This window comes from Falco punctatus, assembly GCF_963210335.1.
Source record: "Falco punctatus genome assembly, chromosome: 1".
In the NCBI taxonomy this organism is placed as follows: Eukaryota; Metazoa; Chordata; class Aves; order Falconiformes; family Falconidae; genus Falco; species Falco punctatus.
In genome coordinates this window covers 101,463,982-101,479,695 of record NC_137580.1, presented here as the reverse complement: position 1 = coordinate 101,479,695, position 15,714 = coordinate 101,463,982, and the positions used below count along the sequence as shown (strand labels likewise).

The 15,714-nt window shown below is 49.6% G+C and overlaps 2 protein-coding genes across 6 annotated transcripts in view; one reads left to right on the top strand and one right to left on the bottom strand.

Moving 5' to 3' along the window:
* The window catches only part of TYW1B (tRNA-yW synthesizing protein 1 homolog B), a 105,758-nt gene extending 96,816 nt beyond the window's left edge, over positions 1–8,942 (bottom strand). The window contains exons 1-7 of one of the 5 annotated variants that reach the window (XM_080387677.1): positions 8,855–8,942; positions 6,851–6,996; positions 6,010–6,150; positions 5,404–5,505; positions 4,392–4,586; positions 3,267–3,548; positions 1,923–2,045 (exon numbers count right to left, since the gene is read on the bottom strand). In XM_080387677.1, the coding sequence (XP_080243803.1) occupies positions 1,923–2,045; positions 3,267–3,548; positions 4,392–4,586; positions 5,404–5,505; positions 6,010–6,150; positions 6,851–6,982 (975 nt within the window). In that variant the 5' untranslated portion in view covers positions 6,983–6,996; positions 8,855–8,942. Of the gene's footprint in view, positions 1–1,922; positions 2,046–3,266; positions 3,549–4,391; positions 4,587–5,403; positions 5,506–6,009; positions 6,151–6,850; positions 6,997–7,933; positions 8,202–8,837 lie in introns of those variants that run through there. The other 4 variants (XM_080387675.1, XM_080387674.1, XM_080387676.1 and 1 more) reach the window with 4 other exon arrangements.
* Positions 8,943–9,027: 85 nt separating this feature from the next.
* On the top strand, positions 9,028–14,476 carry SBDS (SBDS ribosome maturation factor). Its single transcript, XM_080387737.1, has 5 exons — positions 9,028–9,218; positions 9,683–9,812; positions 10,554–10,754; positions 11,332–11,496; positions 12,114–14,476. The coding sequence occupies exons 1-5, from the start codon at positions 9,091–9,093 to the stop codon at positions 12,240–12,242; spliced, it is 753 nt and encodes a 250-aa protein (XP_080243863.1). The 5' UTR covers positions 9,028–9,090; the 3' UTR covers positions 12,243–14,476.
* Positions 14,477–15,714: the final 1,238 nt, after the last annotated feature.

Below are 15,714 nucleotides of genomic sequence, written 5' to 3'. Positions count from 1 at the left end.
GTGCTCCGCTGTTACAGCAGAACAACTGTTTGCCACCTCCTCCAAGGAAAAGGCAGCAGCTCAAAACCTGCAACTTACAACTCCAGAGGAGGGTCTGTGCTCAGACAGAGGCTGTCCCTCACATCAGAGGGGCTACTTCGGTCACAGCCACAGGAACCTGACCTACACAGAAGTACCTGCACTTCTGTAGTAACTTGTACATACAACTGACAGGCCTCTCACCTCTCAAGCACAGCAACAAGGAAGCTAAGGAGAAAGTAATTAATTGTTGAATTGTGCACCAGCCAGAGTCTGACAGCAATGAATGCTCACTGCCTATGTATAAAACCACAACACATTGTTTTGGTAGCGAGCACAGCTGAATGCAATGAGCACAAGAAGCTACGAGCAGCATTTTATAGCTGTGCTCACTTTTTATTCATAAACTGAACTACAATGATATGTGGCTTTCCTGGTTTACACTACCTTTTGATCATGGTGTTGCCACATTCTGTCAGTCATCGAACACTCAATGCCTAATTTTTCATAAAACTGCTGGACGACGCCACCCCCCTCCCATCATCTAAACCATCTCCCAGGGCACGGTGCTACAGAAAACACCGTTCCCTTTTTGTCAGTGACCTCTAGTGGCGAGCGCACGCGGGAGAGGAGGAAGAGGACCGCTTCACTGCAGTTCCACAGAGAGAAAGGCTGACCTTTCCTCCCTTCAAACGAAAGCCAGATGGCTCACCCACCCTTCTGCGAGCTACAGTGCACGAGTCCGCACAAGCCCAGGGACAGGAGCTCGCACAGAGCGGCCTGCCTTGCCCCCAAGGTAGTGGGCTACTCTCCTGACAAAGTCTGTCACAAGCAACAGCAAGTATTTTCCCTTCTTCCCCTCCCTAAAGTGAGGAACAGAGATCCCCTGCACCCCAGCTCCCTTAGCAACCTCCTTCCCTCCTAAGCACACAGCCTCCCGTGGCCCCAGGCCTGCCTTGCTCTGGCCCAGCGGGGGCAGCTCAGCTCAGACTGCTGAGGAAATTGCCACATTTTGGGAAGAGCTGTGAGTCTACAGGCATGCAAGAGGAGGAAGGTGTTAAGTACAGGCAGAGAGGCAGGTTTGTTGCAAGAGGGATAGACAACAGCTCACATGTTCACAAGGAAAGACACCACCATGGAAAAGTCACTAAGGGGGAAACAATCAGCAACACACTACAACACTGTCCCAGGGCCAGCCCTTCCCACCCCAGCTGCCAACTGCTCAGCCAGCAGCACGGGGAGCACACTGCAGCTTAGCCCAGTAGCTATTTATATCCTCACTCCTTTTTGTGTGCTAACCCAACGGGTTTGATATATCCTGTTTGTGGGCTGAACACAGGAAAAGAAACATGAACAGAACTGCACAGGAACAGCATAACACCCTGAAATGAAGCAGGAGCTATGCTTGTCTTTTAACAGACTCAGCACAGATCAGATCAAGCTCACTGGCTTGCTCTGCAAGGACAGCACCTCATCTCAGGGCAGCAGCAAGCAAGACACAAAGTCTTGCAGCACCATGTCACAGCACACACCCACATTTCAGCTGACATGCCCACAGGCAGATACAGCAACAGGATTTGTGTTTAGACACTGGACCATGATTCACATGGGCAGAGACGTGAATTCAGATCTGAACATTAGCTGTGGAAGTAATTTTTCTGCAGACTGAAAACCACAGGTCACCATTGCAGCATTTGCTCAGCGAACAAGTCACAGTTAGCCAGGAACTATACCAAACACACCTCCAAGTACATTCTTTCTTGTGGCAGGTTCACCAGTAGATAATATTTTGCTTTCCCTCTAACTGGACTCCACAGATTCTAATTCAGCAAGCAGTATTTTAATCAATTCAACTGATTGGTTGCAAAGAGCTGACAGTTCTATACATGCTGTAACACCAGTACCTTTGCTTTCCTCATGTGGCTCACGATATTGCCGAGATCTTCAACATCGACAACAAAATTTGTGCCTCCAGCTACTTCAGCATCAGCCTCCTCCTCACTACTGGTTTCAAACAACTCCTCTGCCTATGTAAGAGACCAGAGAAAAAAAAAATTAGGAATTAATCTGAATGTTAAACATAAGACCTTCAGCTAGGCTAACCAGTGAGATCAGCCTCCACCATCAGTCAAGTCTACTGAAAACCAAGTAATAGTCTACCAATAAGCTGCATAACGTATGAAATGCATTTGAACTCAGGGCTTTTATTGGTGTGTATTTTTAAGAGTTCAGTAGCACACGGACTGCCCAAAAGTCAGTCCAGAGATCCTGCCTCCAGATTGCTGTTTTCCTCACATGCCTATCCGATCACTCCAGAAGCAATACAGAAGAGTCCAACCCCCACTGCATACTATGACGATCTGGAAGTCTAACAGCACTCCTTTAACTCACAAGTGCCCCCATCTGAATGAACAGGGAGTGAGGGACCTGCTTTCCAAGTAAAACTCTTCACAGAGCAGTTGTCTCCCTTCCTGTTCACAGTTGAAGTACAGCACAGCAGCATCAGTGCAACAGCAAGATATTTCCTCTTGCTCCTGCAGTACCCAGCACTTTTAAGCCCACTCAGCCAGAAGAGCCCCTGTTTCCCTACAAAATTTAACATGGCCATCCATATCAATCATTTCCAACCCAAAAATAAACGGCTTGCAGGGAGGATTAAGGTGCCATAGCAGCTCCGAGTCTTGCACTGTACAGCATAAAGAGCATTTCTTATGCAAAGCCTGCAATCAAAAAACACTCCAGAACACACACAAACAATTACAGGCAGACACGTTCAGAGGAACCACAGGAGTTGCTCAGATAACACTTCCCCAGCTGCCTTTGGAAAGCCTTTGGGATGGCAGGCAAAGCACCTAAGCTTCACCGAGCTGAAGTGGAAGCAGGTTAACCTCAGAGGGAACTAAATGCTTCACTTGGCCATGAGACAAGGTCAATACTCTGATTAGAGCCCAGACTGGCTCCCTGGAGCATCTGTCACAATGTATACCTCCCCCTATTCAAAAGGAAGGCTCCTACATCATAGAAACTCAGTCTAGGCTAGGTCCATCACTAATCCTTTGGTCCTTTTTGGATGGCTTGTTCTACTTGTTAACTGCCATGGGATCTCATCCCACTTCCCCCTCTGCTACAGAGCAAAGTAGTATCAAGCTCCCCCAGCACCCTCTGGACTACAGGAGGAAGGAGAGAACTCAAGTAGTGCTCCAAGGGGCACCAAACCAGAAACAAAGTCCCATGGAGTTTGCCTTTACCTCAGTATTCTCATTTTCTGATGACCCATGTTCATGATCCGAGTTCTCCTTGCTCTGCTTTCCTGGAGATGTGCACTTTCCTTTCTTGCACTTCCCACTGCAGGGCTTCTTTTCCCCTCTGCAGAGGGCCTGGAGCCGACTGAGGAACTTGGCTTTCCAGGCTTCAAAGTCTGCCTCAATGCTGCCATGCTTGCTCTGGGCCACATTGCAGTCCCCCTCAGCACGTGTCATGATACGGCTGGCACTGAGCATCCACAGCCACCTGTCAATATTTCTTCCAACCTAGGATGAAAATTAGAGGAAAATTAAACAAAGCCCAAGTTAAACAAAGAAGGCAACTACGCAAACAAGGACCAAGCCTGGAAATAGAGCTAGCAAACTGCACGGGACTGCAGGGCAGGGACTTCCAGACTCCCTCGTACCTGCTGACTCAGAGCACAGACACAAGGCATTCTGAACACCATCACACATCCTCCAGCTCCCATTTGAAAATACCTCTGCTATCACACTGATGTGATAAGAGATGACCTCCAGGAACAAACTTCTTTGTGTGATGCTTGCTGGTCAAAATGGCCACATGCATAACACATTCCACGTGGCCCCAACTATACAAAGATAACAACCTGGTGACAAGTCATGCCATTTATCTGAGTGAGATGAAACTAATTACGAGGTGAAGACATATTTCAATTTCTGTCATATTTCACATCAGAAAATAAAGCTAAAATCCACACAATACAGCAAAGTATTTATGTTCAAGAAAAGCACCCTAAACTAAAAGGCAGCAAGTGAGAGGGGCTACAGTATGGTGCCCTCATGCACTGATAGAAAGCTTTCAAAGCCAGGAAATTAACTCAGTAAGGATTTACCATATGTACTATCATACCTTCCAGATCAATGCAGTGCTTATGAGACTCCTTTCCCATACAAAAGAGCAGCACAGTTGCTTCAAATCTGCACTGTCCATGCCCTAAACCCAGTCCTTAATCAAGTCCACTGAACAGCTGCAATTCTCACACCAACTACCAGTATCATTTGTAGTATCTGTAGCAGTTAGTAGCATTTAAGAATGCTTCTCTGAAAAGCTAAGCTGAAACCAAAGAAAGGTGCACAGGAGATACTTACTGTGTTGTAATGATCAACATACACTGAGTTTCCCAAGCCAAACACAGCATATCTCAGGCCTTTCAGATATGTTTTCCCAAAGCGGAAGTCATTCACAGCCTCTTCCAACCACTTGCAGAACCACACTGCACTCTCAGTTGGCTGTCCATCTGTGTACGTAGCTACCAAGAACACACAAATGTTCCTGCTGGTTGTCTAATAATATACACAGAACAGAATGGAAAAGATCATTGCATTTTTCTGAACACTTTACATCAAAAGAGAGCCATAACACATCAGCAGATGAAAGCAGTCAAAGGATGAAAGCTCTGCTAAGTGGGTTGGTAGTCTTTGATGTGGGATGCTGCAGGTGGTGCAACAGTGGTGATCTCAGTGGTGCTGAACGGCCATCCTCCCTGCAAAGCCATCCTAAATTAGCCAAGGGAGATCAAGTTGTCTTTTCCCTACTTAACAGGGTCACAGTGGTAAAACAGAACTGGACATCTACCTTTCCCAGCCCAGTCAACAGCTTCTTGAACAGACTCTTGCGGCAATGAAGTCTCCCACAGATTCAAGGATTACTCAGCATTACACCCACAGATTCAAGAATTACACAATATAAATACATCTCACAAGAAGTTCCTAACTTGTAAGTCCACAAAGGCTGCAGAAGTATCACCATCTACTTACTCTGGTTTTGAACCACTCCCCACGTGTACACAGTCAGAGACAGAACAAGGGAACCTGGTGCAGCCACTCTTGCATAACTCACAACTGAGTTACAGAACTAGCTCATATAAAGTTACCGTCTGCCTCAAAATATTCTATGTGATCCTTTCCCAGTAATTTTCAAAATTTAAGTATTTTCTGCTGAGGGTTGACAGGCTATAACTTGCTTATGTGGAAGGGAAGCAGTTTTCAACACACAGCTTTGGAGGTTTCCAGGATAACAGGAGAGAAATACAACAGGAAGACAGCCTTCACAATCCCAGGAAAAAACTTGAATTTTTAGTCATATTTATGTCATACCCACCTCTTCTGATAAAAAATCATCTGGATCATAATCTCCCATGCTAATGACTTCCACAGGCAAATTAAGGGAAGTAACTGCTTCAGCCAGACCTTTGGCAAATCTCTGAAAAAAAGAAACATAGAAAATTTTTAATTACTTCAACCCAACTATCACAAAGGTCAAACAAGACTTATCCCAGCACAGAAAGAACAGTGACACATGACAACTGGACCTACAATTCCCCACATTAAAATAAAAGTATACTGGCTAAAAGCATTTTACATTAACAACTCATGATTTTACACTCACACACAGCAACTTCTTTTTAAGAAAACACCCAAAATAGCGCTTCCCTCTAAGAAGATCTGCTAGCAGATTAAGAGTATATTGTAAGAGTAAACTTTAAGCTTCATAATCACTGTCTCTACTGCATGCCCCACTTAAATGAAAATAATATAAAATAACGATTTTCCTACTCCCTTTATCTTTCACATTGGGCAATGACTTTTAATGACCTGATGAACTTCCAGATTTTTTACACAGTGCAGTGTTTTTAAAGCAAGCAACATACTTAAACCTCAACAATATTTCAAAACAATCATGTATGTGAAAAAAAGTAACTTATACCTTTGCTGTGCCAGTCTGAGACCCATAGAAAATCTTTACCCCAGCAACATAGACCTCCTTTGCCTGCAGAGCGGCACATCCATTTACTAGTTTGCCTTCTGTTCCTTCAGAAGCAGCAGAATTCCCCTTGGATTTTTCACCCTGTGAAACAAGTGCCATGCCACATTCAATCTCTTTTCAAAATTATGTTAACCCCATTTTCCCAAAAGCATTTACAATTCAAATCCTGTGACCAGATTCTCAGCACCACTAATAGACAACAGTTTCTCTCACACCTAGAGAAACGCACAAGTAACTATTTCTCTGAACTAGGCTATGCCACAATACACCCATCTCACACACCAGGGAGAGAACAGGATCCAGCTGAATCAGAGAACCTCCCATCTCCTGCAGCAGAACTTCACTCACCTGCATGAGGACGTTTTAAAAACCTGAATGGCCTAATCCCACTCCTATCCTAAAATCAGTTCAACCTTGTCATTAACATCACTAGAAATGTGAACGTGAAAACACTGGACATGAGCAGAGCTATGTACTTGAAGTGACAGAGCAACCCAGGCTGACACATTCTCTAAGTAACAAAGTGAGAGGTGTTCAGCTGGTATCTGCTCCAACGCCACAGCAACAAGGACATTTAGTTACTCACAAACATAAAACAATCCAGACTGAGGATTATAACCATCAAATGAACTAAAATGCCATTGAGATTTGCAGGATCCCAGGTGGGCCCACAGTGAAGCTGCACATTTCACTGCACCAGTGGGTACCCTTACCCAGCTACTACTCCCACACACAGACTTTTGGGGTCTTCTCAGACAAAAGTGATTACATGTTCAGTTACCTTCTTTTTGGTTTTGGTGGTGGTGAACTGAATGATGATCCAAATGCTGATCCCAAAACCAACAACAGAATAGATGTAAAATCTGTGCAGCCATAAGGACACCAGGCAAGTATAAAAGTTCCACGTATCCATTGAGACATCCAAATCTAGATTAAATCACAGATTTAACAAGAGCAGATTCCTACAGTATGAATTCAGAATGAACACACAAAAAATAACCACACAGTAACCACAGCATCATGCCATTAGCTATTATTCCCCAGGCTTCAGAGAAAACAATTTTTGGCTAAACACAAGACACTACAATTGACTCAGGGAACCTTCACCTCCTCAGATGTGTGAGCCTAGTTTCATCTGACTATCCAAGCTCATGTTTTAGCTTAGATAGGGCAGGGTCTGTTATAAGAAAAGACAGAAAACGCTTGTGCTGTGCAAGAGTCTGAACATAGAAAGTCCTTGTGAAACATCCACTGTATTGCACTGGCCTTAGTCTTGCACAGACCCAAACACATGCAGATCTCTGGAGCTAGAAAGCTCCACCTAAGGGGAAAATCATCTCCACACTTTGCTGCTGAATACAACCCTTGCTTGTACATATTAGACACCACACTGATTGCAATAGCTTTGATCCAGTTTCAAGGCCAGACTGAAACCTGGTGGATTCAAAGTACTTTTTCAGAAGTCTATCATGTGACGGAGGTTTGATTCAGAACAACTGAGATTTTTCAACTCTGTTCAGAACATTCAGGACACACAATGTTGTAGCCAGGAGGCCACGCTTGCACAGTGCCTGTGACTACATAATTCATACAAAACATTCGGGGGTTAAATAAGGCTTGTTGGTGACACTTATTGACTGAGAAACACAGATTATATCCTCCTCCTGTTATTTACAGTCCTCTTGGCTCTTGTTTTTACAGACATCATACAAGAGCACAGAAACAGCATTTACAAAGAGGCCGGAAACTTTTGGTATCTTACTTGTCCCCTAGGCAGTTACAGTATCAGAACAAAAGCTTGAGGGGATGCCCCTCATCCCTCCACCACCAACACAGACACTCCCAAAGAGCTGAGAGCACTTGCCTTTGTTAGCAGCCCCCTTGCTGCCAGGCAACACAAGCAGCACGTCCCTCAAGGGGGACTCTAGAAACCCGCAGCAGCCCAGGTACCCTGCTCCACCTCACCCTCTGTACTTGACACCCCACAACTACCCCACAGCACCCCCCACGCCTGACCCCCCCATGGCAGATGCCCCTTGTTCCTCACCCTTGCACCCCAACACCCACCCCATTTCATTCCTCCAGGGTACTCACCCCCACCCGCATAAGTGCCCTCCTGTAGGACCCCTCATGAAGGCCTCCCCCCCACCCCCAGTACCCTCATAGTTACTGCCACCCACACTGTTCTCACGGTTACTGTCCCCCACAGAACCCACACACAGTCACTGCCCCACCCCCCCGCAGTCACTGCCCCACAGCCCCCCACTCCCCCCCGCAGTCACTGCCCCACACCCCCCCACTCCCCCCCGCAGTCACTGCCCCACACCCCCCCACTCCCCCCCGCAGTCACTGCCCCACACCCCCCCACTCCCCCCCGCAGTCACTGCCCCACACCCCCCCACTCTCCCCCGCAGTCACTGCCCCACACCCCCCCACTCTCCCCCACAGTCACTGCCCCACACCCCCCCACTCCCCCCCCCCAGTCACTGCCCCACCCCCACCACACACACAACCCCTCATGGTTACTATCCCGGTCTCCACAACCCTCACAGTTTACACACAAACACACCGCTTACAACCCCCCACACACAGTTACTACCGTACACACACACACACACCCCTCCCCTCACGGTTGCTGCCCCACCACCAGCACCACCACACATCCCTCACGGTTACAGCCCCCGGTTACTATCCCTACGACCCAACCCACACACCCCTCACGGTTACTGCTCCCCCTACACCCCACCACCCGTTCCCTCACGGCTTACTGCCCACACAGACACACATCTCTCCCTCACAGGTATTGCCGCGGCCCGCTACACACCGCCGGGCCCCGCGCCTCAGCCCAAGCGCCACGCCCGCCTCTTCCGGCCCCTCCCCCCCGCGTTTCCTCCCGCAGGGCCTTTGCTGAGCGCGGGGGGGCGGGCCAGGCGCGGTGGCGGCCAATGGGGAGGCAGATTGTCCCGGCCCCGCCCCCCGTCCCCGCGCGCGCCCGCCGGTGGCGCAGGCACAGCCGCCGCCATGTCCATCTTCACCCCCACCAACCAGATCCGCCTCACTAACGTGGCCGTGGTGCGGGCGCGGCGCGGCGGCAAGCGCTTCGAGATCGCCTGCTACCGCAACAAGGTCATGGGATGGCGCAGCGGAGCGTGAGTGAGACCGGCCGACGATGACGGGGTCTGGCCGCCGGGGGCGGCCTGCGGGGGAGGCCCGTGTGGGCGCCCGGTGGCGTGAGGCGACTTCGTGTGGGGACCCGGGTGTGGCGGGGCGTGGGGGAGGCGGCGGGGCTGAAGAGGCCCGTGGCGACTGGCCTGTGCCGGGGGCGGGAACCCGGATGGGACCCGGCTGTGGCTTGGGGCAGGAGCCGTGCGGGACCCGGCTGTGGAGCAGGGGACACCCGTGTAGAGGGGGGGACCCAGCTGTGGGGAGCGGGGGGAGCCGTGCAGGGGCGGTGACCCTGCCCATCCCCGGCAGTGACGCTTGGGCAATCCTGGTTCCAGGCTCCCCTAATCCAGCCCTTGGCAGCAGGACTTCTTCCTCCTCGCTGAATACTCGTGTGCTCTTTCTTACGTGACTGACTTCACAAGTTTTTGAACTCTCTCCTCATCTTCAGGGAGAAAGATCTCGACGAGGTCCTGCAGACACATACAGTGTTTGTCAACGTTTCCAAAGGCCAGGTGGCGAAGAGGGAAGATCTCGTTCAAGCATTTGGGACAGATGACCAAACAGAAATCTGTAAGATGGTAGGTTTCACACACTTTGCTTTCTCAAAGCGTGGAGAAGACCTGCCAAATCTTTTACAAACAGGTCACATGGGCATGGTAGGTTGGTTTAGCCCTAGAAAGTTCCCACTGAATGCAGTGCTGCTGTAGGCAAAAGTGGTGTTCAATTGGTGAAGCAGTGCGACGGAAGGACTGGTAGCACTGTGCTGTAGTCTTAAACATTATCTGTGCAGCTGGCTGGAAAGAGTTGTGAGCTCTCTGTGTAACGTGCAGCTTCTACGTGCTGAGGTCTGCGGACACAGGAAAAAGGTTAGCCAGCACTAAGCAGTTCCTCATCTAAAATACATTATTAAGGATGCATGGAAAGAAATGGGACAGTTCCTTCTTACTTTGGACACTTCAATGAAATGCTATGTATGAGATATAGATAGATAGATAGATAGATAGATATTTAAAAAAAGGAACAGATCCACTTTCTTAGTCCTCGGCAGGATACAAACCATGGACTTATAGGTGGTGAGAATGTAAGTAAATCTGCGCTTTGTATAGTTGAGTGTGTCTGTGGTGGGTTTTTTGTCTGCAGACTTTACAGTAGTGCCTGCCATAATGGTGTACATTACTAATACGGCTGTTCTTTTGCTCCACTGTACCATCTAACCAAACCATTGAATCAATTGTTAAATTTAACAGAGTTACTAAAGTTTTCATTCTGTGCTCAAATCTGTATATTTATTAACTAATGTCTTCCTTTTTACTGTACAGATTTTATCCAAAGGGGAGCTGCAAGTATCGGACAAAGAACGACAGACACAGCTGGAGCAGATGTTTAGAGACATTGCAACTATTGTGGCTGACAAGTGTGTGAATCCTGAAACAAAGAGGCCATACACAGTGATCCTGATCGAAAGAGCCATGAAGGATATTCACTACTCCGTCAAGCCGCACAGGAGCACAAAGCAGCAGGTTGGTTTTCTCACGACATGAGCTGCTGCTTAGAGGTGGCTCTTCAAGCCTGATTTCTCCCTGCACAGCCACGGAGGGGTGAGCAGAGCACTGCGGTCTGAAGCCTGCAGAGCGGTTACTCAGCTGGCTGGCAGCTGCATGCTGGGTACAAGCAGCTTCTGAAACTCACGCAGTTTGTTTTCTAACAATGCGGAGAAGGGAGAAAGAAAGAAACCAATTAAAGCAGCAACAGTGGTATATCTGGAACAGAAGGAAGTTTTATCGTTTATTTTAATTGAGGCCGTGAATCAGGCTTTGCATCTGAGCCATGTGGGTTTCTGTTGTTTTGCAGTATGGCTGCTATTGAACGTGATTTTGGACAGGCTTGTTAAGTATTTGAAGTGGTCACAAACAGCCAGACCTCTGCCTTTTCTTGCTGCTCTACCAAGGGAGTGTAAACCATACTCCCTGCAGCAGGGTGACAATGATCAGTGCTGAGAACTGTGTCTGGAGCTAATGCAAAGGATTTGAGATTTTGGTCTGTGCGAGGGTTTGTAAGCATGTGTGTCAATGCTCTTTCCTCTTCATGTCGTGACAGGCACTGGAAGTGATCAGACAGTTAAAGGAAACCATGCAGATCGAACGTGCTCACATGAGGCTGCGATTTATCCTTCCAGCAAAGGAGGGGAAGAAACTGAGAGAGAAGCTCAAGCCCCTGATTAAAGTTATTGAGAGTGAAGATTTCCACGAACAGCTGGAAATTGTGAGTAATAAAGCAGTCCTTGGGTGTCATACTTGATTTGACTACACTTGTACCTTTGACTAGTTGATGAATAAATATGTGGAAGATGTTGAGATAAACTGCAGGTTTACCAGGGGTTCTAAATCAGAGGTGTGCTTTGTGGTTTTAATGTCACCTAATCCTAGTGAGGTCAGCGTGCAAGTAGCCTTTATTGTACAGAGGTTGCTGCTTCAAGCTGCGGAGGAGCAGTGTTATTCCTCTTAGCAGTGATTATCCTACAGCACGGATAAATTTCTCTGCATGTATGGAATGTTACTCTTCATTTGGTGGGTCAGGCCTGTATTTGACAGCAGTTAATTAGGTTTTGAAGAAATAGTCTGTGGCAAAGCAGAACTTGGTATTAGCCAGAATCTTTCCGAGACCAGATTAGAATCTAGCAATCCCAGCTGTCAAAAGACATGCCCAGCATGGGTAAATGGAACTGCAGAGCCTCTGTGGAAAGATTATTTGATAGAAATTGCTTATCAATTCTGCAAAGTCCTTCTTAGTCACAAAAGCATTTTTATTTTTAATGAAAATTAATGTGAGACTTTGAAAAGGGTCTAATGACAATCAAATACTATGGCTTGACATTTCAGGTGTGCCTTATTGACCCAGGCTGCTTCAGAGAGATTGATGAGTTGATACGGAGTGAGACAAAAGGGAAAGGAACCCTGGAAGTGCTGAGTCTGAAAGACGTGGAGGAAGGAGACGAAAAGCTTGAATAATGAAAGCCTTCCCACAGCAGTTCTACTTGCAACAGCATTCTACGAAATTACTGGCGATAGACATGCTTTTCTGTTCGGCCTTCGTGGTTTTTCCGTTCTCTTGCTGCCAGATATTTCCTGACACTAGTCCTTTCAGATTTTTCCATGCAGTGTGGGGTTTTTTATCCTTCCACACCTGCTTGGTTTACAAATGTGTTTGACTGCTGGAACGTTTTATGTCAGAGTTGCACTAATGAGGCCTGAGTTAAGATGTGGTAGAGAAGTGACTCTTGCTTTGGTTTCCTTTAAGGGTTGCTGTTGAAGAGTGTTGGGCTGATACGGTGCCCGTTGTTGCTACCAGGAGCTGTCAGTGCCGAGCGACAGGTTGCATAGATTGCTGAGGGGTGAGTTTGTCTGTGAGGAGAGGAACCTTCAGAAGAGAGCTGCGTGTTCACTTCTCAGCACGTGCAAAGCATGGATCGTGCCTAAAAATCTGTGAGCAGCACGATCACTGACTTGGGCTTCTACAATTGGCTGCTTGATAATTAAACCACCATTCTTAAAGATTTCCTTTGACTGGATAGAAGAGTACTTGCTGACTTATTAAAAACCTTCTCTTCCATATAACTTCTTTGTGACATGTATTTAGCCACCTTAAGAAAAATCAATTATCACCTGTTTCTATATTAGAGATACAGAAAGACATAAAATCATTTTTGTGAATGGTATAGGAAGTGCCTCCGGCCACGGCAATGCTTTCTGTAGGCCGAAGGGGTGGCCTGTGCTTGTGAGCTGTTCATTCCACAGTGTCGGTGAGAATCTCCAACAGGCATGGGTGGCCTCTGCCCATCGAGCTGGACAGGCTTTTGTTGGGCCGCCATTCCCCAGCAGGAGCGGTTTGGTTGTGCCCCGTTTTAGTGCGACACAGAGCAATCCTGGCAGCTGTCCTTTCTCCTCTCGCTGTTTATGCTGCTTTCTAATACCTGCCCAGCATTTCCAGGCAGCTCCAGATTCCATGAGCTCTTGTCTCAGCTGTGTTCAACAAATGCTTTTTAGTGGAGCTGGTGTGTTTCAAAGAAGAGGGGAAGAGAGCACAGCAAGTGGAGGAGGAGAGACGGAAAATGCAAACCACCAGGCAAAGCCCCTGTGCTTGGGTGACCGAAAGCTCAGCCAGCAGGGATTTACGGAGCCTTCAGCGTGACGTACCCCTTCCCATGCTAACAGCAGGCAGCAGGTCAGGAGCTGCAGGCTAGCCAACGCCTCGATGTCTCTCCCAGGCAAGTGGTGTGTTCATGATTGGCTGTTCACTCTTAGTGCGCCCGACTGCCTGCTACATGAGAACTGAAGGGAGCTCTGGCTTGTGCTGCTTACGTGACCTTTTCCTTTGTAGCATGACCAGCAAGGGAAGTCTCCAGAATTTAGGCAGGGACGGCTGAAGACAACTGAAACCGGAGAGGTTTGACGTGTGAGGTGCAGGGGGCCTGTGGGACTAGACCCTTACTCAAAGGCTTCCTCCTGGAAGCTGATTTCTGCAGGCGCCTGTTGACACGAGCTTGTACAAGCCTGGCTCACATTTCTTGAGCAATATTTTGGAAGAGTCGTCCACTCGAGAGTCTGAGCTTTGCTGAGGGCCACTGAAATGGACATCCTTGAGGCATTTTAGCAGTTCTTCTAAAAAGTTCTCTCTTGCCACGCCCCGGTAACCTACCATGATGTTTAAATGCTGCCTAGGACAGTGTAGTGGTATAATGACTCTATTTGCCACGTGGGCCCCGCCTCAGCGTGGAGATCTCTACGTGCATGGACAGACTGGCCAGGTTCCTTGTGGGCACAAAGCCTTCACTGCTTGTCTTTCAAAGGGCCATCTCTTTATGCACATTTTTATGAAGCACAGAAGATGGTAATGTCTGTGTGTAGCCTGTCACGGGCCATTGGCGTTAACATGCAATCCATCAGTCTGCAAATGAGGTGCTGAGTAAGAGCCTGGGATGATCCTGTGTCGGTAACACTGGATTTCAGAATCCTCTAATTTCTTTGTTTCCTATGTTCAGCAGCTAGAGCACCATAGGACGGCTGCACATTAAAGATCTCGAGTTACAGAAACTTCATCAGAGCTGATTTACAAGCTTGGTGCTAGGAAGGCAGTTTCCCTCTATAAGGAGTCTTTTTCTGCAAATCAAAGATTGAGGGTTATCCTCCTCTCTGGTAGAGGGAGCTTGGTTTTATTTCTCAACGAATAAATGTACATGCTTGCATTCCTCGCCGTGTCCGTAGCTGAGCCAGAACGCGCGGGAAGGACAAGACCAAAGCCCAGTCTCAGCCGCTGGTCTGTTCTTGCCCGGTGCCACGGGAGCAGAACTCCCTGCGTAGCTGTTCCGTGTTGCCGAAGGCACGTGGCGAGGCAGGAACGGGCTCCTGGTGCCATGCGAAACCAGCCGGCAGCTGCCAGAGAGCGCGGGGGGCTGTTGGGGTCCATGTGCCCACGTGTTTTCCCTGCAAGTGTCCTGGCCCCGTGTCTGGTGGGGCTTGGAGGGGTCCCCCAGCTGGGCGGGCTGCAACTGCTGCAGCCACGGTGCTGGGACCGCGCTGCCCGCCCTGCCTTGGGCTGCCTCAGTAACTGGTCATTCATTCGCCTGTGGCCCGCAGAAGCGGAGAGGAGGGGGCCGTGGGTGGCGATGGCTGAGCAGGAGGCGCTGGCCGAGCAGGAGGTGTGTGCCATGCGGCACTGGGAGGTGCCACCGTGACAGTTCCGCCAGTGCAGGGAGTGAGCTCAGCTCTGTGATGTCACAGCCCGTGTCACAGCCTGCCAACGTCCTAACAGCCCGGCAACGTCTCCACCGGGCAGTAGAGCCACGACGGCTGCCACGTGCGCAGCCAGGCTGGAGGGCCGAGGCAGGAGCAGCGGCACCATGCGGGGCCGCAAGGCAAACCTCAGCCAGCGCGCCCAGGAGCTGTGTGCCGCCGTCGCCTTGCAGGGTGCTGCCCCTTGGGCTTCTTGTGGGGACGGCCTGGGGCGGGCGGGTGGCTCTCGGTCCCCGCGTTGTGGACGGCCTGGGGCGGGCGGGTGGCTCTCGGTCCCCTCGTTATGGACGGCCTGGGGCGGGCGGGTGGCTCTCGGTCCCCGCGTTGTGGACGGCCTGGGGCGGGCGGGTGGCTCTCGGTCCCCTCGTTATGGACGGCCTGGGGCGGGCGGGTGGCTCTCGGTCCCCGTGTTGTGGACGGCCTGGGGCGGGCGGGTGGCTCTCGGTCCCCGTGTTGTGGACGGCCTGGGGCGGGTGGGTGGCTCTCGGTCCCCTCGTTATGGATGGCCTGGGGCGGGCGGGTGGCTCTCGGTCCCCGTGTTGTGGACGGCCTGGGGCGGGCGGGTGGCTCTCGGTCCCCTCGTTATGGACGGCCTGGGGCAGGCGGGTGGCTCTCGGTCCCCGTGTTGTGGACGGCCTGGGGCGGGCGGGTGGCTCTCGGTCCCCTCGTTATGGACGGCCTGGGGCGGGCG